Source organism: Gracilinanus agilis, chromosome 1 (genome assembly GCF_016433145.1).
Source record: "Gracilinanus agilis isolate LMUSP501 chromosome 1, AgileGrace, whole genome shotgun sequence".
In the NCBI taxonomy this organism is placed as follows: Eukaryota; Metazoa; Chordata; class Mammalia; order Didelphimorphia; family Didelphidae; genus Gracilinanus; species Gracilinanus agilis.
This window is the reverse complement of record NC_058130.1, coordinates 52,153,383-52,181,134: the sequence shown is the minus strand read 5'-3', so window position 1 is coordinate 52,181,134 and position 27,752 is coordinate 52,153,383. Positions and strand designations below refer to the sequence as shown.

Sequence of the window (27,752 nt, the reverse complement as noted above, 5' to 3'; positions counted from 1 at the left end):
TATGGAGTCAGAAGTCTAAGGATAAAAACCTCCCCTGTAGATTAACTGTGAAAGCACTTAGTTTCCTCATTTGTAAAATGGGTACTTCTGAGAGTTGATGTAAAGAAAGTACTCTGCAAAAAGTAAAGGGCTAGGGGGCAGCTGGGTAGCTCAGTGGATTGAGAACCAGGCCTAGAGATGGGAGGTCCTAGGTTCAAATCTGGCCTCAGACACTTCCCAGCTGTGTGACCCTGGGCAAGTCACTTGACCCCCATTGCCTACCCTTACCATACCACTCTTCTGCCTTGGGGCCAATACACAGTATTGACTCCAAGACGGAAGGTAAGGGTTAAAAAAAAAAAAAAAAGTAAAGGGCTATGACAATGTGAGTGGTTATTATTTGTTTCACATTCTGCCAGGGATACTATATGGCCATGAGCCATGGAACTCTACAATTTCCAAATAATTGAAATTCAGGGTAACCGAAATTGTGATGCAGAAGTCCATGGTAGGTAGGAGTAGGCTGCAAGACATCTCAAACCAAGAATTATGAAGGAGTCACACTTTAAAGGTTCTCATTATAGAAAAGCACTATCAGGAAAGATGGGAAGATAAATAATTTATGGATAACTATAATACACCATGGTTCTTGAGAGAAAGATCCCTAATATGTTGGATGAGTCCCTAGGAGTAAACTTCCAGGTGGATATAGATGAGTTTCATAAAGGGCAGAAAGGCATAAATTTGTTGGAAGAAATACCCATATCAATGAGAATACGTATCTGTCTATTGTGGCATTTGAGTTATCATTTAGTGATTAAGAAGGCATGATTGGTGACCTTTTCAGTGCCTGAGATCATCCCTATGAAAGTTGATAATTATTCTAATGTCCATATTTGGAACAGAATTTCTGGAAGGCTGACTGCTTGTTAGGTATGTTGTAGAAGGAATTTTTATTTAGGTGGGGCTTGGACTGGAAGAATATAATATCAAGGTTCGCTCTAGCTTGGAACTTCTACTCTTCTGGTCCACAGATTGCCATGGAAATAAGTCTTTTTATATTACTAATTTGCAAGCTATTATATATAGAGAAAAATATGTTTAAGCCTCAGAAGGGGACTGATTATTCCAATTGATGAATTCTGTTGACTTCTCTAATTCTTTCTATCACACATTAAACAAAACAAAACAAAAAACCTTTCACTGACTTTTAAAAAAATCACCTCAAATAAAGAGGAATAAGTTGAGAAGAGACGAAAAGGTCATTTTTGGAAGCAGTGCAATGGGTGGATCCTAGAGAAGATCAAACAAAAGAAGTCCAGTAGTTCTGTGCAATTTTAAGTTATCAACATTGTCTCTCCTAACTGGAATGTATCCTTGGAGGTTGTCTAGACTTTGCCTGATAATTCACAGGAAGTGCGTGTTCTCTTTTCAAAGCAAAAAGACCAGGACTATCTTGCTTTGAAAAAGCAAAGTAACCCCAGGAGTCCCATGGGTAAGGCAAAGTTGCTTATAAACCAAGTCTTCCACCAGTTAGCATTTGGCAGTCGAGTGCCAAGACCAGCTTTGGGCAGTGGGTTCAACAAAGAAAAAATAGGAAGTCTCCATGAGCAAGACCGCCTGGAGCACCAGCTAAGTACTTGGGTTCCTTTCTAGACTGCCAGCGGAATGTTAAACAAAATGATTATGACTGGCCAACAAAAGGAAACCAGTCCTTCTCCTGCCAGCTTCTTGCTGCTGATAGTTGATGTTTACTTGCACTTGGGGCCAAAGTTGTCCCACGAAATCCTGTGTGTACAAAGACCCCAACTGGATAGCACTGATAGGATTTTACTGCTATGCTAATATTTTCCTTTGACACCAGTTCCCTTGAAACCAGGAGGAGACATTGCCCCTGGTGAAGACAAAGGGAGACTGGCAGAATCAGTGGAATTATCAAAACCCAGTCTCTGATGTGTCTGCAAACTGCCTGCTTTCCAAACAAACGGACTGGACCTTTATTTGAAGGCTTTGTGGCTTATTTTAGTAGCCAGGGTAGGAAAGTTTTCTCCCCATTCCCTAACAATTCTGAAATTTTAAGAGAACTTTTGAGATGACTTAACCCCTCCCCTCCCAAATGTAATCTTTCCGTTTTACAGCTAATGAAAAAGATTAGTATGGAATGAAAGCTGACTTGACTTCCCCCCCAAAAGAGCCAAGCTGAAACTATAATGGATCAGAAGGCTCCCCCAAATTCACTTTTAAGATTTGTATTCTGAGCAAATGCCTTTTTATGACAAGCAACTGGTAACTCAAGTCTCCTGGGAATCATTTGTGCAGGGATTTCCCATCCAACTTTGGAGATCTAAGATCAAGGAAACACTGAAACCTAGTTACTGCTCTAATGTTTCTTTTTCTACCAGTTAAAAATGTTTTTTTTCTATTTCCTAATTGAACACAAATTGTCTTTTCAACTATCCCTACCATCAAATGATACCTTAAGGTTATTTAAAAAAAATAAATTGCTTTCCTTATTCTCTCTTTTTTTCTTCTTCTTTTAATGGGCTTTTTAATGGTTCATAAGTACACTTCTGGAATTCAATGTTCTGCAACACTTCCTTAGTCTATCTCTCTGGTTTTGCAAATATTCCCCATTTTACAAGTCTCTCCTGTCTTCTCCATATGTTTTTTAAAAGATGTTCTAAGGGTATAAAAGGGAAGAAACACATTTCTCTAATTCAATATGACTGCCTATTCAAAGAATAACATACTCTTATTAGGCTTCACTTTGGCATTGTGTTTGCCTCAGGAAAATAAGTCTTGGGGGGTTCATCTTGCTTAGTATCTTTAATTTTTAAATCTTTTAAAAATGTTATATGCTTCACAGATGCTTATTTTTAAAATAATTCTAAATTCTTTGCTTATATAAATGCATTCTTGCTAGTCTCATTCTTAATTTTTAATGTGTACTTGCCAGAATGGGAGGATTGACCGAGAGACAGATAGGAAGAGGATTTCCTTAAACAAACCATGGTACCCTGTATTGTAAAAGCCATAGTTGATCTTTGAAGACAAGCTTAATAAAAAGTCATCCCTGGCTTGAAATGAACCTTGCTTTCAACTGTACTGTATTTGGCTCTTCTCGAGTCAGAGGTTTTTGAAATTATGTTTTCAATAAATACATTTTTTTCTTCCTTGATTTTTGCCAGGTGATGCTGATTATATAAATTTTATATAGGTGCTCCCATGTTTAGGAAATCCAAAATCACATTTAAAGAACAATCAATCCCAATACTATGTAAACTATTTGGCCAAATGGTTGAGAAAAGTATTCTATCAAATTCCTTTTATGACACAAATACAGTGTTGATACTTAAACCAGAAAGAGAAAAAAAAAAACAGAGAAAGAAAACAATAGACCAAGCTCCCTAGTAAATATTAATGCAAAAAAATTAATTAAATACTAGCAAGGAGATGCAATGTGGTTCAAATAGGCTCCCTTCTTCCAGAGGGAGTCAGTGAAATAGATGGAATCAGCTAGGATGACTGATGAGTTCCAAGATACAGCCCCCAAACACCAACATCATTTTACCAGTCCTCTGCTCCTCCTCATCCAGCTTCCTCAGGATTAGTGTATTTAAAGAGAACTGAGGTCTGCCTATTTTAGGTCCAAACATTCCTAAAGAGTCCATGGCTCCTTACATCCTTTCCTTGTGTATCTCAATAGTTTAGGGTTCAAGAGTCATTGATTTCAAGTTGGAAAGTACCATAAATATCATTTAATCCAATTTGCCTTTTAGAGAAGAGTAACTTGAGGACCAAATTGCCTAGAGTTATTTGGCTGAGCTTAAACATTTGAAAATGACCTGAATTTCACTGAACCCACTGATGTAGGAGTAGAGGCAATATTTTGAACTTATTTCTATTTATGTACTGTCTGTAAGCTCCATAGTTGTATGGACTGGGTTCCATTTTTGTCCCTTGGAATTCCCAATTGACCCAGCAAAGTTGGTAAGCCAATGGATGATGACTCCCTTTACAAAAGTGAAGAGAAGAAAGGGACAAGCATTTATCAAGCAGTTACTATGTACCAGACACTGAGGTAAGTACTTTACAAATATTGTCTCATTTCATCCTTTTAATAACTCCGGGAGCTAGATGCTCTTATGACTTCTGTCTTACAATGGAGAAAACGGAGATAGAGAGGGCTTAGGTGACTTTATCAAGGTTATCTATCTAATGCTTGAGGTTAGATTTGAACTTCAGTCTTCTTGGCTCTGAGCCAGAGCTCTCTCTATGCTACCACCTGGCTGCCTTAAAGTTTTCAAAACAGCAGGGCCCCATGCCATGAAAACAAGGACTTGGCTGGAATTACAAAGCAGTCATAGGTGAGGAGAGCTGGGGCTTGTTTAAAGAATGGGATTGCCAGCACTCAGCCTTCAGGCCAAAAGGGCACTGGATGGTTCCAGAGCCTCCAATCTCTTGTACGTGGAAGAGCGTGTACTTGGCAAAAGAGCCTTTTTTCAGTCAAGATGAGGGAATTCTGGAAAGGAAAGTGGGTGAGGGCAGAAGAGAGGACAACTAAACAGGGGAAAGAAACCTTTCCAATTGTCTTAAATTGGGGCTTCAAAAACCTAGTAAGCTTCAGAAACTGAAAAATAGGAACTGATAGGAACTTTCAGTCCCTTCAAACAGATTTTGGGTCAACTTTAAGGCTGTCACTCTCTAGCATGTGCTCAGACTGTCTTGATGGAGGAGAAGGCAAGAGATTTCCAAAGTGATTATTCTAGGCGAGCTGGAAGCCTCGGTGGAGGAGTTCTTTGTAGAGTTGGTTCTCTTGAGACTCCCAGGCAGAAAGGGGAGGCTTAACTGAAGTTCCAGGCATAAGTTTTGAAACAACAGAGGAAATGTGGCATCTTAGCTAGAGAGCACGGGACCTGGAGGCAGGAAAGCTGGAGTTGGCATCCAAATTGGGACACTGACTAGTTCTGTGACTCTTGAGTGGGTGACTTAAGCCTCTGAGCCTCAGTTTACTTCTCTGTAAAATGGGGAACGGGGTATTGAATGTTTTGTAAATGTTAAAGTAGTATATAAATGCTATTTATTATTCTTACCTTTGGATCTCTAAAATCCCTTCCAAATCTAAATCTATGATCATAATTAAAATGAAGTTAAGTTCTGGCTCTTTCGTGTACGCACAAAGCAAAAATATCTGTAGAAACAAGTCTGGAGAAGAATGAAACTGGCTGAACTTTGTGGATATTATATTAAAGGTTGGAGGCTTCAGTTGGATAGAGGCCTTGTTGCCATTCCTTCCACTTTCCCCTCCTCACCAACCTCCTCTAATTCTCCTCTGACACCACTATAATCTATAATCAGAACCATAACTAGGTCAGAACAAGCCTTGGCTCCCAGGTGCTGACAGCCTGTGTACTCTTTCTACAGGTAGAAACAACTGAGCTCAGCACATCATTAGCAATAATAATTAGCTAAAATAGGAAGGTGCCAGATTGCCAACTTCTTCCCCACTGAACAGGGCTGCAACCCAGGTGAGCTCCTCCGTGGCCCAACCCTGTCCTGTTTTTATTGCCCACAGGGCTGTCTTCCTAGAATGAACTCTTCCAGTGTCCTAGAAGAATCAAAGGGGACGTGGTGGTTGTATTCAAATCTTTAAGAGGCCTTTGTGCATGATTTTATTATTTTTTATGATACATTTTATGTAAAGTTATTTTAATATTATTAGATAATATTAATTATGTTTTATTATATTGGTTTATTATTTATTATTAATATATTAATGATAAAAGTAAAAAGATATACTAGGGGAAGCTGGGTGGTTCAGTGGATTGAGAGCCAGGCCTAGGGATGGGAAGTTTGAGGTTCAAATATGGCCTCAGAAACTTCCTAGATGTGTGACCCTGAACAAGTCATTTAACCCCCAATGCCTAGCCCTTCCTGCTCTTTAGCCTTGGAATCAATACACAGTATTGACTCCAAGATGGAAAATAAAGTTTTTTTTAAAAAGACATAAGAATATTATTGTGTAATATTAATTAAGGCATAATAAAATTATGTAAATTTATTACAATCTAGATTACATTTTATTACTTTTATGGACTTAGAATCAGGAAGACCTAGGTTCAAATCTCACCTCAGATATTTACTAGACATTGTTATTATTGTTTAGTCATTTTAGTTTGTGACCTCATTTTTGGTTTTCTTGGTAAAGATGCTGGAGTGGTTTGCTATTTCCTTCTTTATTTCATTTGACAGATGAGGAAATTGAGGCAAACAAGACTTAGTGATTTGCCCAATGACATAGTTGGTAAATGTCTCAGGCCAGATTTGAACTCAGGAAGATGAATACCTGACTCCAGACCTGGCACTCTTATCTACTGCACCATCTAAATAGTATTAAAGTTGTTTTTTAAGTTTAAAGTTTTTTTTAAGTTTAAAGTTATTTTGCCCAATAAGGTATAACTAAGGGAGATGGGTGGGTGCCGCAAAAAGATACATTTAGGCTTGATAGCAGGGAGGAAAAGAGATTAAAAAAAATTCTCAATAATGAGTGCTGTTCAAAAGTAGAATGGGTTGCCTTGAGAAGTGATAAATTCCCTCTCCTGGGAGATCTTCAACAGCTACTTGGTGAGTATATTAGAGGGAGGATTCTTTTTTAAATTCTTTTTTTATTAATTAAAATTTTTTTAAACTAAAAAAATGTTTTTAAGCCCTTAACTTTGGTCTTAGGATCAATATTGTGTATTGGTTCCAAGGCAGAAGAGAGGTAAAGGCTAGGCAATGAGGGTTAAGTGACTTGCCCAGGGTCACATAGCTAGGAAGTGTTTGAGGTCATATTTGAACCCAGGACCTTCCATCTCTAGGCCTGGTACTCTATCCACCGAGCCACCCAGGTGCCCCCAGGAGGATTTTTCTGTGGATGGGGTAGTTCCTTCTAACTTTCCAGTTCAATGATTCTGTTTCCATCCATGATCCCAAGGTCTCTCCACTCATTGGACAATGAGTCCAAGGTCCAATATTTTTTCCCCTTCCAATAGTATCTGTCTCTAAAAGTTGAATGTACACATCTCTTGCCCTGAGCATATTCGATAGTATGTATCTCAGGCCCAGAATTTCTAGTACTGGTTTTGCCGCTTATCCTGCTGTCTCTCATCAGCCCTGTTGGACTGAATCTGGGGCTAAGGAAACAACGAGTTCTTTGTTTAAAGCAGGGATCACACCCTGTAGTATCAATGCCACCGATAGCGTCAGGACTCTCTTTTTACTTTCTTTGGATCCTCGCTGCTTAGAGCAGGTCCTGGCACACAGTAAGGCATTTGACAAGTATTTAATGATTGAACTAACAGCCAGATGAGGTGATATTTAATGTAAATTCTCTCTGCCCTCAAAGTCCTGTTTAGGTCCTTCTTCATAAAACTTTCCTAGCTGCCACCTTTCCTTCTCATATTTCTTCTTCATTTTCTTTGTACTTTTGTAAAATAGCTAAATTGCATTTTTACAAATATTATTTGATCTTTGCAATGGCTTTTGTGAGGTAGATGCTTTCCATGATCCCTATTTTATGCCTGAGGAAACTGAGACAAACGGCAGTTTTAAGTGACTTGCCAGAGTCACAGAGCTAATCAATGGCTAATGCTGGATTGGAATTCTGGTCTTTCTGACTCCAGATCCATGGCTTTATCTTCTGCCTCAGGAAAATGCATAAATACACAAAAAGTATGATAAATGATAAGCAAATATATCATTTACCTCTTGGTTCTAATGCAAGAAATATTAATAAGGAAATACACACATTATTAACCTTTAAAGATGGCAAGACAATGAGTACTATGAGTTAATGGAGAGCTATTCCTCTTGGTTAGATCAGTCTGAAAAATCTTATAAATAATGGGGATTTGAGCTTGAACTTGAAGGGCAAGAAGGATTTGGTTCAGAGAAAATGAGGGGGAGAGAGCATTCTGGGTGTGTGGTACACCTCGAGCAGAGGTGGGTGTCCTTGGCACGAGGAAAGCAATGAAGGAAGTATAAAGCAAGACATTACCAGCTGAAGTACAAGTTGGCTAGAAGGCATGGTCAGGTGCCAGTCCATTTGAAATAAATCTGAGGGTTTCAGTGAACTGCAAGCCAAATATGAGACAAGAAGAGATATGGTGGCCATAAAAGCTAATGTGATTTTGAGCTGCATTTAGAGCCTTAGCTTCCAGGAATAAGGAATGCTTAGTCCTACTATGATCCATCCTGATCAAACCACATCTGGACTAATGTATTAAGCTGGAGCTGGATACTTTAGAAAGGATAATACACTGGATAGAGACCAGAGGAGGGCAACCAGAATAGTGGAGTTGAGTTCACACCATATGAAAAGTGATTCTGTGCTTAACATGGAGAAGAGAAGACTCCAAGGGAAAGATAAAGCTATCTTCAAGTATTTGAAGAAAGTCTTGACTCATTCAGCTTGTTCACAGAGGGCAGACATGGGCACAATGAATGGAAGGTTCAAAAAGATAACCCTAACATGTTAGAATTGTCCCCAAGTGGAAAAAGATTGCTTTGGAAGGCATTAAATGTGTTCCCCTTCACTGGAGTTCTTGAGGTAGAGGCTGGATGACCATTTGGCTGTTTCTGTGTAACCTAGACCAGCTTTCTCTTTCTGACAGAGGCACCAAGAAAAATGGGAAGGGGGCACCTAGGTGTCTCAGTGAATTGAGAGCCCCCAAATCATATTAATATGCTCTAAGTCACTAATAATTAGAGAATTGCAAGTTATAGCCACTCTGGCATTCCACCTCACAACTATCAGAGTGGGAAAGATAATGGAATAAGAAAATAAGTGTGGTGGGGGCGGCTGGGTGGTTCAGTGGATTAAGAGCCAGACCTAGAGATGAGAGGTCTTGGGTTCAAATCTGACCTCGGATATTTCCTAGCTGTGTGACCCTGGGCAAGTCACTTACCCCCCATTGCCTAGCCCTTACCAGTCTTCTGCCTTAGAACCAATACACAGTATAGATTCTAAGACAAAAGGTAAAGGTTTAAAAAAGAGAGAGAGAAATGGGAAGACACTGTTGTCTGCCACATGGACTCTTGGAAAAGGTTAGAGATGTATTCCAAACATTCTAATTTCCCTCCACAACTCCCAAAGGACCTGTCACTCATGAATTCATCTCAACCACTTGAGCCTGCTCCACCTCGTGGGACCATGACCTTAAAGTCCCTTAAGCTCCCTACCAACTACATAAAGGATAACTTTCTCTGTTTCCTAAATAACCTCTTTTCTGCAGAGGTTATTTTAGGACAGAAAGCTACAAGGGAGGCCCCAGGACTCTTGGCATTCTTGGACTCCAGGATTTGGTGAACCATCTCTCTGCTCCTCTCTCCATCCCCTTCAACTGTTTAGAGACTTGGATGGATTCCCATCTTTCTCTTTTTAAGACAAATAAGTCCAAGTCTAGTTAATCTATCTTAAAAAAAAAAGTCACAGTCCCATCCCCATGTTCCTTCTAGTAAGTTCCAAGTACTTCAATGGAATGATTTTCCACCATCCGTTGAAGTCTAATGGCTGCCCAGGGAGGCAAGGATGAGGCAGGATACCTTTTCCACCCACCCTGTCTATTCTCTGGGCCCCTATAAACAGGAGGATGATCCCTCTAATTTCATTCTCCAGATAACTGGCAGAGAACCATGCAGGCTGTCTGGTTCTTTCTAATGTAACCGTAAGCAACTGTCAAAAGTCAAGAACAATCACCCTAGTGGCATTTTGATATCAAAACCATGTGTTCGGCATTTCAGTGTGGGACAGGCACTGCAAAGCTCCAGAGATTTGTGATATTTCACAAGGAAAAATATACATTACGGCCTGACAAAAATCTGCAATGAGAATGCCATGAGGGAACTGCCTCTAACGTGAGATTTTGGATCTCGTTAACCAAGTTTCCACATTTCAGAAGGGCTTGTTTTCTTCTTCACAGCTCATCAAGAATTCCTATTTGAGTTTTCTTTCCTCTAATTATTTAAATGGTTTTCTAAGTTAAAGGTGAAGTGCTGAGCACACCCTTTCCACATCACGCCTTAAATGGTATTTTGTCTTTTGCCAGGACATAGTGTACTCTGCTTGGCAGATGGGTGGTTATATAGGTCACCACCCCTGGCCTGAGCTCGGGGGTGCATTTTTGGGGGGAGCCCTCCTCTTCTCAATTTTTGTTCTATGACTTCTCAGTGCCTTTGGTTGCAGAGCAAAGCTGTGACTTAGAAAAGCCAGGCTCACTGGGGACAAGGATATTAGGAAAGTGTTCCTGGGCTTGCTTTCAGAATGTTGGCCTCTCAAGTAACTGCCTTCTCAGGTTCTCACCGTGCCAGGCTGGCAGGCTCTTTCTGCCACCTCATTGTCGTGGAATGGATTTGGGCTAGAAGGGAAGGAGAATAAGGGCTCAGATGAAAAGAAGGGAGTGCAGCTGGTGTAGGGAGGGATAAATTAAAACATGTTTCCTCAGGCCACAAAGCTGGAGTGAATGAAAGGGCAAAGATATTCATTTCCCAAATTAGTATTCAGATAGATGGAATGGGAAATAAAGGTGAAATTTAGTTGTAAGCCACACCGATTCATGCTCTTTCTGATTCTGCTATTAGATTACCAAAGCTTGTCTAAATAGATAGAAGATCCATCCCAAATCCATCCAATTCCAAAAGCATTTATTTCAGAACTGTTAGATTCAGAGCACTATGCTAGAGTGACAGGATAGAGAAAGATGAAGGAGACATAGCCCCAACATAGCGTACTGGAAAGCACATTGGATTTGGAGTCAGTGAACCATGGCTTGGAAATTTAGCCCAGTTCCACACTACCTGTGTGACCTCAGGACAGTCACTTAACCCTCCAGGCTTCAGTTTTCCCATCTGTAAAACTGGGAGATTGAACTAGATTGTATTTATAGTATTTCGTGGTTCTTAATCTTAGACCCTTCCATGAAATTTATACTCTTATAAGCCATCCAGTAGAGGAAAGAGGCACCAGAGACACTCTGACATAGCGGGTAGAATGCAAGCCTAGGTTTTAGTTCATCCTTACAAAGTCATTTGACCTCTCAGAGGTCCAGGCATTTGTATATGACTATAAATTTAAAAAGCAGATGCTATTTTGATTTGGGAGAGGACTTTTCTTTGCCTTCACTTCCCCGTACCAAAGAAATTACAAGTAGGGTCCGAAATTAAAGAACAAAACAAACAAAACAAACCAACAATTAGCTAAAAATCAGCTTTAAAAATTCACTTGTTTATTCTTGGGAAGAACACTGAATCTGGAGTCCAAAGGGTTCCTTACTCTGTTATTTACTGCCTGCAGCATGAACTGGTACAAATTAACTACTTTGGGTTTTAGTTTTATGTGTAAAACAAAAGAACTAGATTCTAAGGTCCCTCCTAGTCTTTAAATCCATACCTACAAGCCCATTTTCTGTTGAGTGTAAGAAATAATGATCGCTTTCTAAAAAGGTTAAAACACTGAATCAGACAAAAAGAAGAGAAAGTATAGACTTATATAATCACCATATACTGAGCGAGATAGATGATGGACAATATGTCTTCAAGGAAACCAGGACAAGGGAGAGACAAGGATCTCTGTAAGTCACTTTCCTAATAAAGGAGGTGGGCAAGTCAGGGGGCATATCCTATTCCCTTTGGCCTTTTATGGATTTATGTGTCTCGATGACCTCTCTTGGGAGCCTCATGAATCAGTACCTGGAAAAACCTGTTAGTCATAGTGCCCAAATAGATGGCAGCAACTTAAGGGCTGCCTGTTTACTGGGAGAGATGAGACAAGAATCCTCTCTTTTATTTTTTTGAAATTTCATTAGATATGGCTCGCTCTGGTCCCATTGACATTTCTAACACATAATAAAGTTCTCAGTGTTCATAAAAGAACTATATGTCTTCTATAAAAATAAAAAATGACTTGGGATGATGATGGTCCTATACATAGGTAGAAAATGTAGCCACTTGGATTATACGACCCAAAGAATACTAAAAGGACTGCCCCATGCAAAACCACCAGCCTACCTGTGACATCTTTGTCATTTGCTCCAAAGAAGCCCATTAAAAATACAAATGTGATAAATGGGTCAGAATAAAACATCAGTCTGTTACTAGCTATAAATATATTGGCACAGATAGGTAGCAGAGATCCAAGTGGGCTTCTGAAGGCCTGGAACCCAGGATTGGTTAACTTGGGGTATGTCATGATTAAAATTATTTCTAGAGACTGGTTTTGGGTAAGAAAATCAATTTATTGGCTATGCTTGCACTGTAAACAATAGAGTAATAGGTCAGTGACCCTCTCCAATGACCAAAGACCCTGAAACTTATCAGGCGGATCCACAGAGTTTAAAGAGCTTGTTAGTTAGCTCCTCCTTTGAATATACTAACATAGCTCTAATTGGTAAATAGGAGGCAGTCCATCAAAATCTCACCCTTTCCCAGATCCATGTGATGAAGGCAGGAAGAGAATCCTTGTCTCTCTTTTCCATTAACCAACTTTTGTATTCATTTTTTGAATTTTCCATTAACCAACTTTTGAATTCATTGAGATTCCCAAGGACAAAGAAAAATGTAAAAAGCAGAATTTCTGATCCTGGACCCAGACACAGGAACACACAAAAAATTCTGCCTAATCCATAACTCTTAAATAGAAATTAATGTGTTATAGGAAAAAGAAATTCTTACAGGAGAGAGGGAGTGGCAAAGGTTCAGATTGAAATATTGAATTTTAGGAATGATATTGATAAACTAGAGAACAGTAACAAGGATGATGAGGGGCCTCGAGTTCATATGAGGATTAGGTAAAGGAATTGGAGACATTTATCTACATTCCATATTCTACAAGAAACCGTTTCCAATACTCATTAATGTTTGTGCCTTCCTATATCTATCTTATTGGCACATGGCTGTTTGCATGTTGTTTTCCTCAGTAGACTGGGAGGAGTCCCTTGAGATCAGGGACTTTCTTTTGCAGTTTTTGCCTCTTTAGCACTTTGCATAGTGCATGGCACATTGTAATAATAATAATATAATAAAAATACTTGTTGACTTGAATTAACCTAATATGTAATAGATATCTGGTAGCATTCAAAGGTCTATCAGATGGGAGAGAGATGGGACTTGTTTGGCTTAACTCAAGACAGAACTAAGACCATTAGAAAGGTGTGTCAAAGATTTAGATCTGAGGGGATGGATCCAAGATGGTGACTTAGTAGCAGTGAAAGCTGAAACCTCTTTGAGAATACTTTCAAACCAATCTTTAGAAAGTGCCTCAAAATGACAGGAGTAAAACATCAACAACAAGATGGAGAGAGAGGGCTCTCCTGGGGAAAACAACTGGAAAGATAGGCAGAGAGGGTCAGTTTTCATGGGATAAAGGAAACTGAAAGTAAAACTGCACACAGAGGTGTGCTGGCCTACCAATCCCCAAGAATTGTGCCAGGTTCTGAGCTTTGGAATAGGCCAACATCTGGATCCCAGGACCCAACCTACACCAACAATAGAATATTTAAATAATGCCATCTCAGAAAAGAAATTGAACAAGCCATCCATGAACTCCTCAAGAAACAATCCCCAGAGCTAGATGGATTCACAAAGTGAATTATATCAAACATTTAAAGAACAAATAATCCCAATATTATACAAACTGTTTGGCAAAATAAGCAAATAAGGAACTGTACCAAATTCTTTTTGTGACACAAATATGGTGATGATAACCTAATCCAGGAAGACAAAAAACAGAGACAGAAAATTATAGACCAATTTTCTTAATGAATATAGATGCAATAATCTTAAATAAAATACTAGCAAAGAGACTACAGCAATATATCACAAAGATCCTTTGCTATGACCAAGTGGGCTTTATATCAGGAATGCAAGGCTGGTTTAATATTAGGAAAACTATCAGTATGATGGACCATATCAGTAAGAAAACTAACAGAAATCACAAGATGATATCAGTAGGTGCAGAAAAAACCTTCAATAAAATACAACACTCATTCCTATTAAAAACACTAGAAAGCATAGGAATAAAAAGGCCTTTTCTTAAAATAATAAATAGCATTTATTTAAAACCAGTAGCAAGTATCATCTGCAATGGGGATAAGTTAGAAGCCTTCCCAATAAACTGAGAAATGAAGCAAAGATGCCTGTTATCATGACTACTATTTAATATTGTACTAGAAATGCGAGCCTTAGTAAAACAACTCCAAAGCACCAACTCATACCTATCACATTGGTCAATATGACAATAAAGGAAAATAATAAATGTTGGAGGGGCTGTGGTAAATTGTCCTAATTTACCACAGCCCCTCCAACATTTATCAATGGAGGACAACTTGGAATTTTCTCAAAAAAATCTATAAAAGAATTCGTACCTTTTTATTCATTAATGCCATTACTAGGTCCTTATCCCAAAGAGATTTTAAAAATGGGAAAGGACCTGTTTGTACAAAAATATCTATAGTTGCTCTTTTCATGGTGGAAAAGAATTGGAAACTAATGAGATGTTCCTCAATTGAAGAATAGATGAACAAATTGTGATATATGATAGTGATGGAATATTATTGTGCTGTAAGGAATGATGAACAGGAGGATTTCACAAATAACTGGAAAGATCTTCATGGATTGATGCAAAGTGAAATAAGCAGAACCAGGAAAACACAGTATACAGTAACAACAATATTGTGGAGTGATCAAACATGAGACTTTGCTTCTAACAGCAATATAAAGATCCAGAACAAATTCGAGGGACTTATGAAAAAGAATGCTATCCACCTCCAGAGAAAGAACTGTTGGAGTAGGAATGCAGATGAAAGCATATGATTTATCATTTGTTTATCTGGGTATATGTTTTGGGGTTTTGGTTTTATAAGATTATTAATATACAGAAATATGAAAATATGGAAATGTTTTGCACAATAATACATGTATAACCCAGACTGGATTTCTTGCCAGCTCTGGGAGGTGGGAGGGAGAAAGAGACAGACGCAATTTTGGATCATATAACTTAGGAAAACTTATGTGGAAATTTGTTATTAAATGAAAAAATAAAACAGAATAAAATAAAGTTAAAAATAAACAAACAAAAAAGAGATAGATCTGATCTTGTTTTAAGGACGACTGTCCTAATAATTTGAGCTCTTCAAAAGAGGAACAGGCTTCCTTCAGAGGGAACCAGATTCCATTTATTATAAGTCTTCTAGCCAAGTCTGGATGAACACTGGTGAGGAATACTGCAAAGGGAACTCTTCAGGGCTAGGTTAGACAGACCAAAACCCTTCTAGCTTAGAGAGTCTGTGATTTTGTAAGCATGAGACCTTGGACAAGAAAACATGCCAAAGTGGGCCGTTGTCCCTGGGGTCAATAGAGGTAGCTACTGAAACGGGAAAAAACAGGAATTACAAGTAAGGGAAAAGGGACACAGTATCCACCCATGTAACAATTTTGCTGAAGGTCTGATATGCACCTCATTAGGATTAGAGGCTCATAGTGACTGAGAAAGGGCTCTTCAGTAACAACCTGATGTGAAGGCATAAAATGGAAACCCTTATCCCTTGGTAGATTTGAGTTAATAACTCTTCACAGATCCCCCTTCTATGATTGATCCGATGAATGAGGGACATTGATACTGCATTGGTTTCCTTTTCAAGATTATTGTGGGGAGGGGGTGGAATTTCAATGAATAAAGACTTTCCATTTTTATTGCTCCCTGGGATTTAAAAAGGCACTTTCCCCACCATGACCATGGATGGTAGGAGAGCTCAGGTTTTGAGGTAGCTAGCCTGGAGTCAGGAAGACCCTGGTCAAATCACTTAAATTCTCTTTGCCTCAGTTTCCTCAATCTGAAATGAGAGATAATGATAGCAAGTATTTCACAAAGTTGTGGTAAGGATCAAATGAGATAACATAAGTAAAAAGAAAAGTGCTTGACTCATACTAGGTGTAATAAAATTACACATTCCATTTTTCTTTCCTTCTCCTATTAATAGACCTATTTTCTAGATAAGGAAACTGAGTCTTGGAAAAAGAAGTGATTTGCCCCATGTTTATGCAATAAGGAAGTACTAGGGTCAACATTTGAACTCTGGTCTCCTGACTTCAAGTCCAATATAAAAACACTTTGAAAATGATAAAGTACTATGGATATGTTTACTGTTGCTCAGTTCTTTCAGTTGTGTCTGACTCTTCATGACCCCATTGGGACAAAGAAAAATTTTGGCAAAGAAAATGGAATAGTTTGCCATTTCCTTCTCTAGCTCATTTTATAGATGAAGAAGCTAAGGCCAATAGGGTTAAGTAACTTGCCCAGGGTCAAATAACTAGTAAATGTTTAAGACCAAATTTGAAATCAGGAAGACTCATCTTCCTGACTCCAGACTTAATATACTATACATTGCACCATTTAGCTGCCCCATGGGTATAGTAGATATCTATGATTCCTCATATCTCTTTAAAAATATAATAAAAACCAAGAATGTCATTACTATTTTTTGTAGGCTACAAAATATCCAACTTCAACTTAGAGATCTAGAGATCAAGTCTAATTCCTCTTCTATGTAATGGTCCTCCAAATATTTGAATAGAGCTATTAGAATTCCCTCTTTCTTGAAATTATTTTGCATCTCTTTGCATATTCTTTGCATTTACTCATCTATTTATCATCTATCTATGTATCCATGTATCTACATATCTATATATCTATGTATTTATGCATGTATGCATGCATGCATGTATTTATGTATCTCTTTGTGTGTATGTATGTATCTGCCAACCTGCCTGCCTGTCTATCCATTCATCTGCCCATCTATCCATCTATCCATCCATTTATCCATCTGTCTGTCTATCTCTCTAGCTCTCTCACTATCTATCTCTATCCATCTAGCATCTATTTTTCCATCAATTCATTTATCTATCTATCTATCTATCTATCTATCTATCTATCTATCTATCTATCTATCTATCTATCTCTTTCTGTCTGCCTGCCTGCCTGCCTATCTGTATGTCTCTCTGGATATCTTTTTATCTATCCATCTGTCTGTCTGTCCATCTACCATCTATCTTTCCATCTATCCATCCATTTATATCCCTCTCTCTCTAATATATTGATGCTACCTAATTACATACCCAGTCTCCAGTAGAATGTAAACTTCTTTAGGATAGGAGACTGAGTTTTAAAAAATAACAACATCCCCCAAACCTTTGTTTTATTTGTCTGCTTACTAGTGTCTCATCTTCCTCATCCCACCTTCATTAAAATGTATGTAAACTCTGGGAGGATAAGGACTACCCTGTGTGTATCAACATCGTGTATCATCGATTCCAAGCCCAGTGGCTAGAGCACAGTAGGCACTTAAATTTTTGTTGAATTGAATTCACAGTCTATGCTTGATTTGTATTCCATCCTCAAAGGGAATTCTAACAAAAACCCAATGTTTAAGTACAGAAAACCGAGATCAGTCCATAAACAAACAGGCAGGATTAGAAACAGCTGCCAGATAATCTAACAGAGTGCTCAGCTCTTTCTCTTCAGATTGAAGGATTTATAATGGGTTCCTCAGTGTTCATGGGTCTATGAAATAGAAATAGCATTTCCTTTTAAAGTATGTCCGAGTGGGGGCTTGGGCCCAGTGTTTTGTTTGGTTCTGATTCACATGTTACAAGGCAGACCATGAGTCAGACCAATTAGACAAGCAATGATACACATCCCAGAGGCCAAGTACGTGCCCTGGACTTGTATTTCCTGGAAGCTCCAAGACAGCAGATCTCTAGGATTCTTTTGAAGGCCAAATCTAGACATAAGAAATAAGTGGAGCACATTTACATGCGGTAAACATACTTGGAGTATGTTAGCATCAACTTTGTAGTCTTTTCTTAGGAGGTTTTCATGTTTAAAATTGTGTTTTTGGTTCCTTTAAATTCATCTCTTTTATTCCTCTCCATTTGCCTCCAGAGTTTAGCAGTCTATGGGGGAAGCAGGGGACAACTCAGTGGCCTGGAGGATGACAGCAACAGCTGCCTCAGGCAACCATCAAATGGCTAGCCCCACAGGATGGCATTAACTTGCTCTTAATATGCATCTGGCCTGGACCAATAGACATCAGTGCAAAGTGGGTGGTCAGAAGAGGAAGGAGTTTCTGGACAACATCTGGGGAATTTGGTGAACCTTGGATCAGACTTTTTCTATAATCTATAATCTGTATAGGCAGCCTATAACAATAACCACTGACCCCTAGCATCCTTGCATTAACAGAATCTGTCCCTGGATCTCTCTCTGCCCACTGCCTGAAGAGGAAAGCAAGTTTGCTACAGATTCTGTCTTATTGTGGATTGTATAAGCTAATAGTACAGAGAATCTAGACTGCCTGCAGAAAGCAAGTGGTGTGTGTGTGTGTGTGTGTGTGTGTGTGTGTGTGTGTGTGCATGGAACACACAGAGTGTGTTTCTTACAAAGACATCTACTTTTGTTGTTGCAATAATAATAAATGAGATTTGAGTCATGTATACTCTTCCACCATAGACTTGAATGAGATTAGACCCTGATACAAATTCAGCTATTAGAAATGGCCTTGTGGGAATAGCAAGGTGGTTCAGTGGTTAAAGCACCAACCCTAGAGCTGGAGGACCCAGGGTCAAATCTGGCCTCGGATACTTCCTAGCCGTGTGACCCCGGACAAGTCACTTAAGTGCAATTGCCTAGTCATTACCGTTTTTCTGCCTTAGAGCTGATACTTAGAATTGATTCTAAGATAGAAGATAAGGGTTGAAACAAAGAAATGACATTGCATATATATGAGATGAGATTGAAAGATGATAAATTTAAAAGATGTTATAAATTGCCAGCAGATACACTAGAAAGTTCCAGAGCTAAGGGGCAGGTAAGTAATATCAGGGTCAAATCCATTTAATCATCAATTGAGCCCTTGAGTGGTGATGCCTGTCAGGAATGGAAAAGGAAGGTCTTTTTAAAAGAAAGGTTTTATTTTGAAGAACAGTGGTTTTCTCACATTAGCCTTCAGATGTTAAATCTGAAGACACAGGACTTCGAGTAAAAGTCTTTCTTCTAATACTTAGTACCTGCATGAAATTAGGCAAATTCCTTAAAGACCTCGGGACTCAGTTTTCTCCACTGTGATAATAGAGAGTTAGACTAGCCAGATTTTGAAGTCCTAGCTACTTCTTGAGCTAAAATCCTCCGTAGAATCAATCTTTTGCCTCCAGCAGAAATACTTTTTCGGGTCATTTTCCCAAGATCTGAGTTCAAATCCTAGCTGTCACTTATTGTATGATGTTAGGTGGAGAACTTCTTTTCTCTGTCCAATAAGAAATATAAAATTGGGTCAGGTTATGAGGGACTCTAGATTCCAGAGAACTTTTTTAAAATCCTTATCTTTTGTCTTGGAATTGGTACTTGGAATTTATGTTCCAAGGTAAAAGAGTGGCAAGGACTAGGCAATTGGGGTTAAGTGACTTGCCTATGGTCATACAGCTCTGAAGTGTCTGAGGTCAAATTTGAACTCAAGACCTCTCAACTCTGGGAGTGGTTTTCTATAAACAAAGAATTTTGTGCTTGATTTTAGAAGTTATAGTGAATCACTGTAATATATTAAGTAGTAGAGTATATGGTCAGACATTTCAGATTACTCTGAGAGTTGAGTGGAGGATGGGTTGTAGTGGGAGAGAATTAGTCAACTAGTTAAAGAAAAGCAGTGAAAAAGCTATTTATCATGATCATCCCCTTACCTCTGAGCACTTTCATTTGTAAGTTAAATGTTTCTTTCTATTTTTTAAACCCTTACCTTCTGTCTTAGAGTTGATCAATTCTAAGACAGAAAGGTGATAAGGGTTTAACAACTGAGATTGAGTGATTTACCTAGGGTCACTCAGCTAGGAAGTGTCTAAGGTCTGATTGGAATCTAGGACTTCACATCTCCAGGCCTGGTGCTCTATCCATTAAGTGACCTATCTGCCCCTCTTTCCATCCTTCTTAACAGTGGTGAGAGACTTATGTTCTCTTCATCATTTAATGAAGAGGTGAGTCAAGAAAAGTTTAAACTCCACTGAATGAGTAAATTTACATCCTAATAGAATCAGAAAAGCTATCCTTTCTCCTCTGTCTCTGTCTCTGTCTCTCTCTGTCTCTCTGTCTCTCTGTCTCTGTCTCTCTGTCTCTGTCTCTCTTTCTCTGTCTCTGTGTCTGTCTGTCTGTCTGTCTGTCTGTCTGTCTGTCTCTCTCCCCTCTCCTCTCCTGCAAACTAAATACTAATTTAATTATCTCTGCATATACTGAACCCTATCCTCCAGCATGTGACCTCCAAGATGGCAGGGGCCATGTTGTTTTTCCTTTATGATCCCAGAACCTATCACAGTTCCCTGAACACAGCAGACCCTAAAAGATGTTTGCTGAATCGGTTGGCTCTGTGCTGATTCTGAAACTGAAGGATTAAAAGCTGAGGTTGGCAGCTGTTCTCCAGATTTTAATGATCCCTATTCTCCCCATAGCCACAGGTAATCTAAAGTTGGCTGCCTTTGCAAATGTCAGTTGCAAATCTTCAACCAATCTGGGAACTGAAGCCTATCCACATAATACAGTAAAAATCCTCAACTTTAAAAGTTATATCTTCAGTGTTAATTTTCCTAGGCAATGGCTCAGGGAGTATTCTCCTCTAGTTCACTTTGGGTCTAAGGAGCTGTACCTACGGGCATCCTTCCAATGTCATAGTAATTAAAGTCTTTAAGGGATAGCTTAGTATGTTTTGAAGATGGAAGGAGCCAATGTCAATTCCCCGGGAGCCATGTTTATGTTGGATCACTTGCTGGGGGACCATGCCAAGAAGCACAGTGCAGGAATGAAAGGTGAAATAAGGAAGGTCCACTGAGTACCAGGGGGAGAGCTAGCCTGGAGCGAGATAAAGGGAAGACAGATGTGATAGGGAAAAGTCTAGAGACACTCAATGAGATCTTGGAAGCCACTTGGGATCTAGATTTCAAGCTAGAAGGGAACTTAGAGGTCATTTATTACACTCCTACATTTTACTGATGAAGAAATTGAGGGACAAAGAAATTAGGTGACTTGTCCAAGATTATAAAGGTGGTAAATAAGAGAGCTAGAAATTGAACCCTGATCCTCTGACTCCTAATCAGTCAATCAACATGGATTTATTAGGCACTGTGCTAAGCACTGAGAATAGAAAGGAAAGCCAAAAAAATTCTCCATCCGTTTCCTCAAGGAGGAAAGATACCAGGAAAAGAAGTAGATACCTACAACTATAGACTAGATAGAAGGTAATCTTAAGGAAGACACTAGCAGTAGAGGAGTAGGAATGGCCTTCTGCAGTAGGTGTGATTTAAGTTGAGTGCTGAAGGAAGCCAGGAAACTAAGAGGAAGAATGAGAAGAAGAGAATTCCAGGCAGAGAGTATAGTCAGTGCAAAAGCCCAGAGATAGAAGATGGTATAGCCTGTGTGAAGAACATCAAATAGGCCAATGCAATTAGATTATAGAATGTATAGAGGGGAAAGTCCAGTGCAAGAAAACTGGAGAGGTAGGAAGAGGTCAGGTACTGAGGAACTATAAATGCCTAACAGAGGAGATTATATTTTGTCCTGAAAGTAATTGAAGCCATTGGAGGTGGGAAAGGCAAAAATGATCTACACTTTTGGAAAAATCACTTCATCAGTAGAATGGAGAATAGGTTGGAGTAGAATAAAACATGAGACAAGAAGGTCAGTTAAAAAGACTATTGCACAGGCAGTTAGGTGACTCAGTGGATAGAGAGAGTCACTGGAGATGGAAGGTCCTGGGTTCAAATCTGGACTCAAACACCTCCTAGCTGTGACCTTGGACAAGTCATCTAACCTTAATTGCTTAGCTCTTATTACTTTTTTCCTTGAAACTATAACTTAGTATTCATTCTAAGACAAAAGACAAGGAGGAAGGAAGGAAGGGAGGAAGAAATGAAGAAAAAGAAAGAAAGAAAGAAAGAAAGAAAGAAAGAAAGAAAGAAAGAAAGAAAGAAAGAAAGAAAGAAAGAAAGGAAGGAAGGAAGGAAGGAAGGAAGAGAGGGAGGTAGGGAGGGAGGGAGGGAAGAAGGAAGGAAGGAAGAAACAAAGAAACAAAGAAAGATGAAGAGACTAGAAAAAAATCCAGTGGACCATAGTTCAAACCCAGCTCAGTTACTACCTATAATGGACATTCCAGAAATCTTGGTGCAATTTTAAACTGCTAGGTGGTGCAGTGGATAGAGAGATAGGCCTGGAGTCAGGGAGACTCAAGTTTAAATCCAGCCTCAGACATGTTTCAGTTGTGTGACTCTGGACAAGACACTTAACTCTGCCTCATGTTCCTCATCTATACAATGAGCTGAATAAGGAAACGGTAAACCACTCTTGTATCTTTACAAAAAGAAATATCCAAATGAGGTCATGAACCTCAGACATGTCTAAATCAGACACAACTAAACAACAACAAAAACTACTACTGCTTAAGCATCCTGTATTATTCATAGCCATCAGCAAATGATTAACTCTCTCTGGATTTCAGTTTCTTCATTTGTAAAATGAGAGAATTAGACCATGTGGTTTCTGAGGTCCCTTCTAGCTTCAAATCTAGGATTCTAGTATTGCATTGGGTTAACAATGATAAATTGTTTGCTGGAACTTTATTTCAGGTTTCCCAAATTCCTGAACAAATGACTTGGATCAGTGCTTTTTCCTGCAAGCACTAAGTAATAAAATGTCGAAGTGGTTAGCAGATTACTTTAATGGAAAGAACCTTGGATTTGGTGTCAGGAAACACTAGGATTCAACCAGGAGGTAATGGCTTCTGCTGCACCCTGCCCTGCTCAGACCATATGTGGAGTGCTGTGCTCAGCCCCTAGTGATCATCTTAGGGGCTAAATCAATAAAGTTGGAGGTGTACAGAGGAAGACAACCAGGTTGGGGAAATCCCTAAACTGTATGATATATGAAGATCACTTGAATTAACTGGTCAAGACCAGGAGGAGATGTTAGCTTGAAAAGAGCAGCCATGCAGAATAAGGGGTTACCTTTGTTCTGTGCACCCTATTACTAAAACAATGAGGGGGAAATTACAAAGATGTAAATTTAGATCTGATGTAAAAGAAACATGTCTGACAATTACAGCTATCCCAAAGTGGAATGAGGTGCATCAGGAGGTAGTGGGCTCCTTCTCATGGAATATTTCCAGGTGAAGAATGGGTAGGCTTTTATAGGGTTTATTGTGGAGGGAATTCTTATTCAAGTAGGGTTTGCTTGAGATGACCTTTGAGAGTCTGTGATCCTCTATTGCTGACTAAAAAAATGAACAATGGATCTGGAGCCAAAAGAGCAGAGTTCAAATTCTAGATCTGCCATTTTTTTCCTACCTTGACCCTGGATAAGCCATCTGATCTTTCTAGGCCTCACTATCCTCATCTGTAAAATGAAGGAGCTGAATTTGGTGGACTCCATAGTCCCATCCAACAATAAATCAACGATCCTGGAATCTCTCCATTTTATAGGCAGCTATCTCCATTTGGACAGCTCTCTCTTTGAAGAGCAAGTACAATGATCCCTCAGGTGCAGGTGTCAGGTATAGTCCACTAAGTAAAAACCAAATCATCAAGGCAAGGTCTTTGGGGGAACTTCAATGTTATTAGATTTTTGTTTAATTTTAATTTTTTGGGGGGTGGGGATTATTTAGTGATCTGTTGTAAGTTAATTGAAATGACTCCATCTCTAACAGCATATCCTTTTCAGCTCTAAATTCCTAGAAAATATTTCAAAATGTCTGTGATAATGCATCCCCCAGCCAAATGGAAAATGGCAGCTCAGTTGTGAGTTTAATAAGTAAAAAGGTGATAAAGTATTCTAACATGCATTTGAAGGAACATGAAACTTCATGATTGCTGTTCTTTTTAGCTCAGCCAACTCCCCCTTTCACATATTTTTCCTTCTTTTTTGTACAGAAGACACTTGGTAACCTCTAAAGCTATACTCATTTTTTTGATTGTCACAATCCCAAGAGGCATAAACTATCTTTCCTTTCATCTCTGCACCATCACATATCTTTTCTAAGCCTGTAATTGGATCCTAATGGAAAATCCACCCTGTGTAGGCCAGGGATGTTGGTATTTGACGGTGGTAAGGAGGAGAAAATGTTCTTCCTCTAAGCCAGATAATCCTGTTTTCTCATGCAAAAGAAAACAAAATAGACATACAACAACAAAATGGGGCTACACGGGGTGTCTGTGAACAGGTTCGGGCCTGCCACCCTTATTAACAATTAATCAGCTTGAGTCAAAAGACAAAAATTACAAAATTTCTAGAGGTATATGGTCTTCTTACACTGCTGTCTTGACTAGGTCTAGGGAAGAAAATCGGGCAGAAAACATGTGCCGGTGGAACAATCTTTCTTGATTCCCCAAGCCCCAAAACAAAAACAAAAAGATGATCACAATATCACTACTTGGACCAAGTATTTTTTCCCCCAAGTTGGGTATAAATATCCTAATTTGAGGTCACTGGTCATTTACAGAAGAAATGTGGCAAGTTGTATTCCGTTACTGACCCTAATTAGTTCTGTGATCATGAGAAAGTAACTTACCCTCCCTAAGCCTCAGTTTCCTTATCTATAAAATGGAGTTAATAACTGTGGTTCCTGCTTCACAGAGCTATTGGAAGGCTCACCTGAGCCTTGGCAGACTTTTAAGTGCTCTTTTATCAATGTCTCATTCATAATTCATCAACATCTATTATTATTTGTCTGTTTCTCTTTTTGATGGAGTTCAGACAGATTTGCTCTTAGGACAGTTATCCTATTTTTCTGTTATATTTAGTGTTATTTCATACCTGAATTAAAGTATTGACATATAAGATAAAAGCAGTTAGCATTGCAGATCATGGGCGTTCCCAGTATAATTTATAGATACTGGTCTATTGACTCCAAAGAAATCTTTAAGCAGTATGTGATGGCAGAGAGGCTGCAGTGGGGATTGGCCCACTAATGAATTTCATTTATGATCACCTCTGGAAAACTTGCCTTCTTGATGGAACTTGGAAATCTGTGGCTAGCTCCCTTTCCAGGGTTAATAGCAAGGAGGGACATAGACTGGCATTTCATCTTCTCTCCTTGCCTAAGTTCCCAGTGGACTCTCTGATTTCCAGTTTAAATGAGTGCATTGGAAACAATACTGGTTTTAGAGTCAGAAGGCTAGAATTCAAATCCTGCCTCTACCACACTACCTAAATTATCTAGGGTTAGCTATCTTTTTCTCTCTGGCTCCCAGTGGCATCCCTAAAATGAAGGATTAGAAGAGGTGATCTTTTAGACTCCTTGCAGTGCTTAATCTTACATGATGTCATAAGAAATATGGAAAGTAACTTGAATATCAGATCAGAGTTCTAGTCTTTGCTCTGCTATCATCCAGCTATATGACCTTAGGTAAGTCACATCTCCCATTTGGGCCTCAAAATCCTCAACTGTGAAATAAGGAAGTTCAACTGGAACCTTTCTATGGTCCCTTCTGGCTCTAGTTTTCATTCTGTGATTCTCAGCCTTTTTTTCCTTTTTCCTTTGACTGTGGTTCAGGTAAAAAGCCTGCTTCTGGGCTACGGGAACAAGCAAAGGCTCTCCTTCAGCTTGATTTCCTATGACCTGTGATTCTTTACACGCTGCCTGCTGGGCTTCTGGCCAGTTCTTTTCAAGAGGGAAATGTGCAGACCCTGGGGACAGAAACGAGTTCCCTTGTGTTTGAATTGCTGCTCCAGCTGCCAATGTCAGCCACTGAAGAAGCCGTTTTGGCCATGACTGTGGTGAGTGGAGAAACCCCAAGGATGAAAGCAAAAGGAGAATTTCCCTTTTGGCAAAACACATTTTTCAACTTGAAAAATGAAAAAAAAAATCTCTTCTTCCCTCCCTGGTGCTGGAAAGTAGGAGAACAGACAAGTTGTATCTGTCAAATGAAAGCTTCTGTTTAAACTTTCATAAAGACAGTGAGGGAATCAGATGATCTACAATGATCTGGTTTGGTCTGCAGTGACTGAGCAAGGAGCTTGGGGAGCCCATCACCTGGGACCCTAGAGAGAGCTGGAGGTCTTCAAGGTAGCACTGGGCTTAATGAGAATCGGAAAGGAAAACAAAAAGCAAATACTCCATCGTCCTGAGAATTACAGGTAAGTTTCAGGAAAGAGGAAAAGTTGGAAGAGAAAGTTTACGAGATAAATGAAATCTCGACTCACCTTCTGGACTCCAGGGTTCAGATCCATTGCTAATTGGGTCTGTTCTTGAACCGAGGCAGGTTCAGGGTAGGCAGCCCGATGGACTGGCTGCGCTGAGCTGTGGGAACACTTCTGACAGCTCTTGTTTGAATGACTGATGACTGGGAGATGGTGAGAGATGGATAATAATACTCCAGTTCCAGTTGTGAGCTCTGCACTCAGCCAGTCAGATTCAGGAGGCTTTAATTGGAGACCAGGACTCCCTCTAAAACCTTGCCAGCCAATCGCTGAGAACTCCCCAACTTTTCCAGCCAATCCCAGGGCGCGCTTTGCTCCTTCTGTCACTTTTGCCTGGGAGGCAGAGAGGAGAAGGGAGAGGTGTCACCCAGCCTGACGTCAGGCTCAGGAAGCTGAGCCAGCTGCCTGAGGCTTGATTCACATCTGTCCCACTGGACTGGGAGCTGGTGTGTGTGTGTGTGTGTGTGTGTGTGTGTGTGTGTGTGTGTGTGTGTGTGTGTAGGGAGACGGGAATTCACACTCCCTGTTCTCCTCTCTCCTTCCCTCCCAGCCCCGCCCCACCCTGTGCCTTTGCCTTTAAAGGAAAAGAGAGGGGAGGAGCAGTGTGGATTTAGTATTTCATTCAGGTCAAAAGGGAGTGTGATTTGACCAGGAAAACACGGGTATATTTAGTTAACTTGATGCAAAAATAAACTCTGAGCCAAGCTCCCCTTCCCATCATTTCTGACTTATGGAAGGGGGGAAAGGGGCAAAGTTTGCAGGCACAGCGTTGACTCAAAATCTACTAATTTTTTCCAAGGTCTGGCAACACTCTCTGGTAATCTGGGGGATGCAGTCCTGGAGGTGCTTTACAATGTGGTGGAAACAGAATGAGGAGCCGCAATGAAAAGACTTGGCAGAGATCACAAACCTCCTACAGATAATGTGGCCAGTCGGTCCCTGGCTCCATAGATGGGGCTGGTGGGCAGTTCATTCATGAAGATGGTGGAAGGGTCCGATTGAATTCAGTTCAATAATTCAACTCCACAAATAGGCATTAAGCCTCCACTATGGATAGGGCACTGGATACAAAGACAAGAATAAAATACATTCTGCCTTTGTACTCTCCCAAACTGATACAAAATATACTTAGATCTAGAGCTGAGACTTCAAAGGCTATTGGGTCTAATCCCTTCATTTTACAGATGAGAAAACCAAGGCCCATGGAGGTAAAATAGCTTTCTCAAAGTAATACAGGCAATCATAATCAGAAACAGGATTTGACAAATCTGACCTCAGACACTTCCCAGCTGTGTGATCCTGGGCAAGTCACTTTACCCCCATTGCCTAGCCCTTACCACTCTTTTGCCTTGGAGTCAATATGCAGTAAGGTAAGGGTTTATTTGAAAGAAAGAAAGAAAGAAAGAAAGAAAGAAAGAAAGAAAGAAAGAAAGAAAGAAAGAAAGAAAGAAAGAAAGAAAGAAAGGAAGGAAGGAAGGAAGGAAGGAAGGAAGGAAGGAAGGAAGGAAGGAAGGAA

At 39.6% G+C, this 27,752-nt stretch overlaps 1 protein-coding gene across 2 annotated transcripts in view; it reads right to left on the bottom strand.

Annotated features, from left to right (window-relative positions):
* LMCD1 (LIM and cysteine rich domains 1) overlaps positions 1 to 26,499 on the bottom strand; it is an 86,809-nt gene extending 60,310 nt beyond the window's left edge. The window contains exon 1 of one of the 2 annotated variants that reach the window (XM_044662998.1): positions 26,240 to 26,499. In XM_044662998.1, the coding sequence (XP_044518933.1) occupies positions 26,240 to 26,266 (27 nt within the window). In that variant the 5' untranslated portion in view covers positions 26,267 to 26,499. The remainder of the gene's footprint in view (positions 1 to 26,239) is intronic. The other variant, XM_044663077.1, reaches the window with a different exon arrangement.
* Positions 26,500 to 27,752: the final 1,253 nt, after the last annotated feature.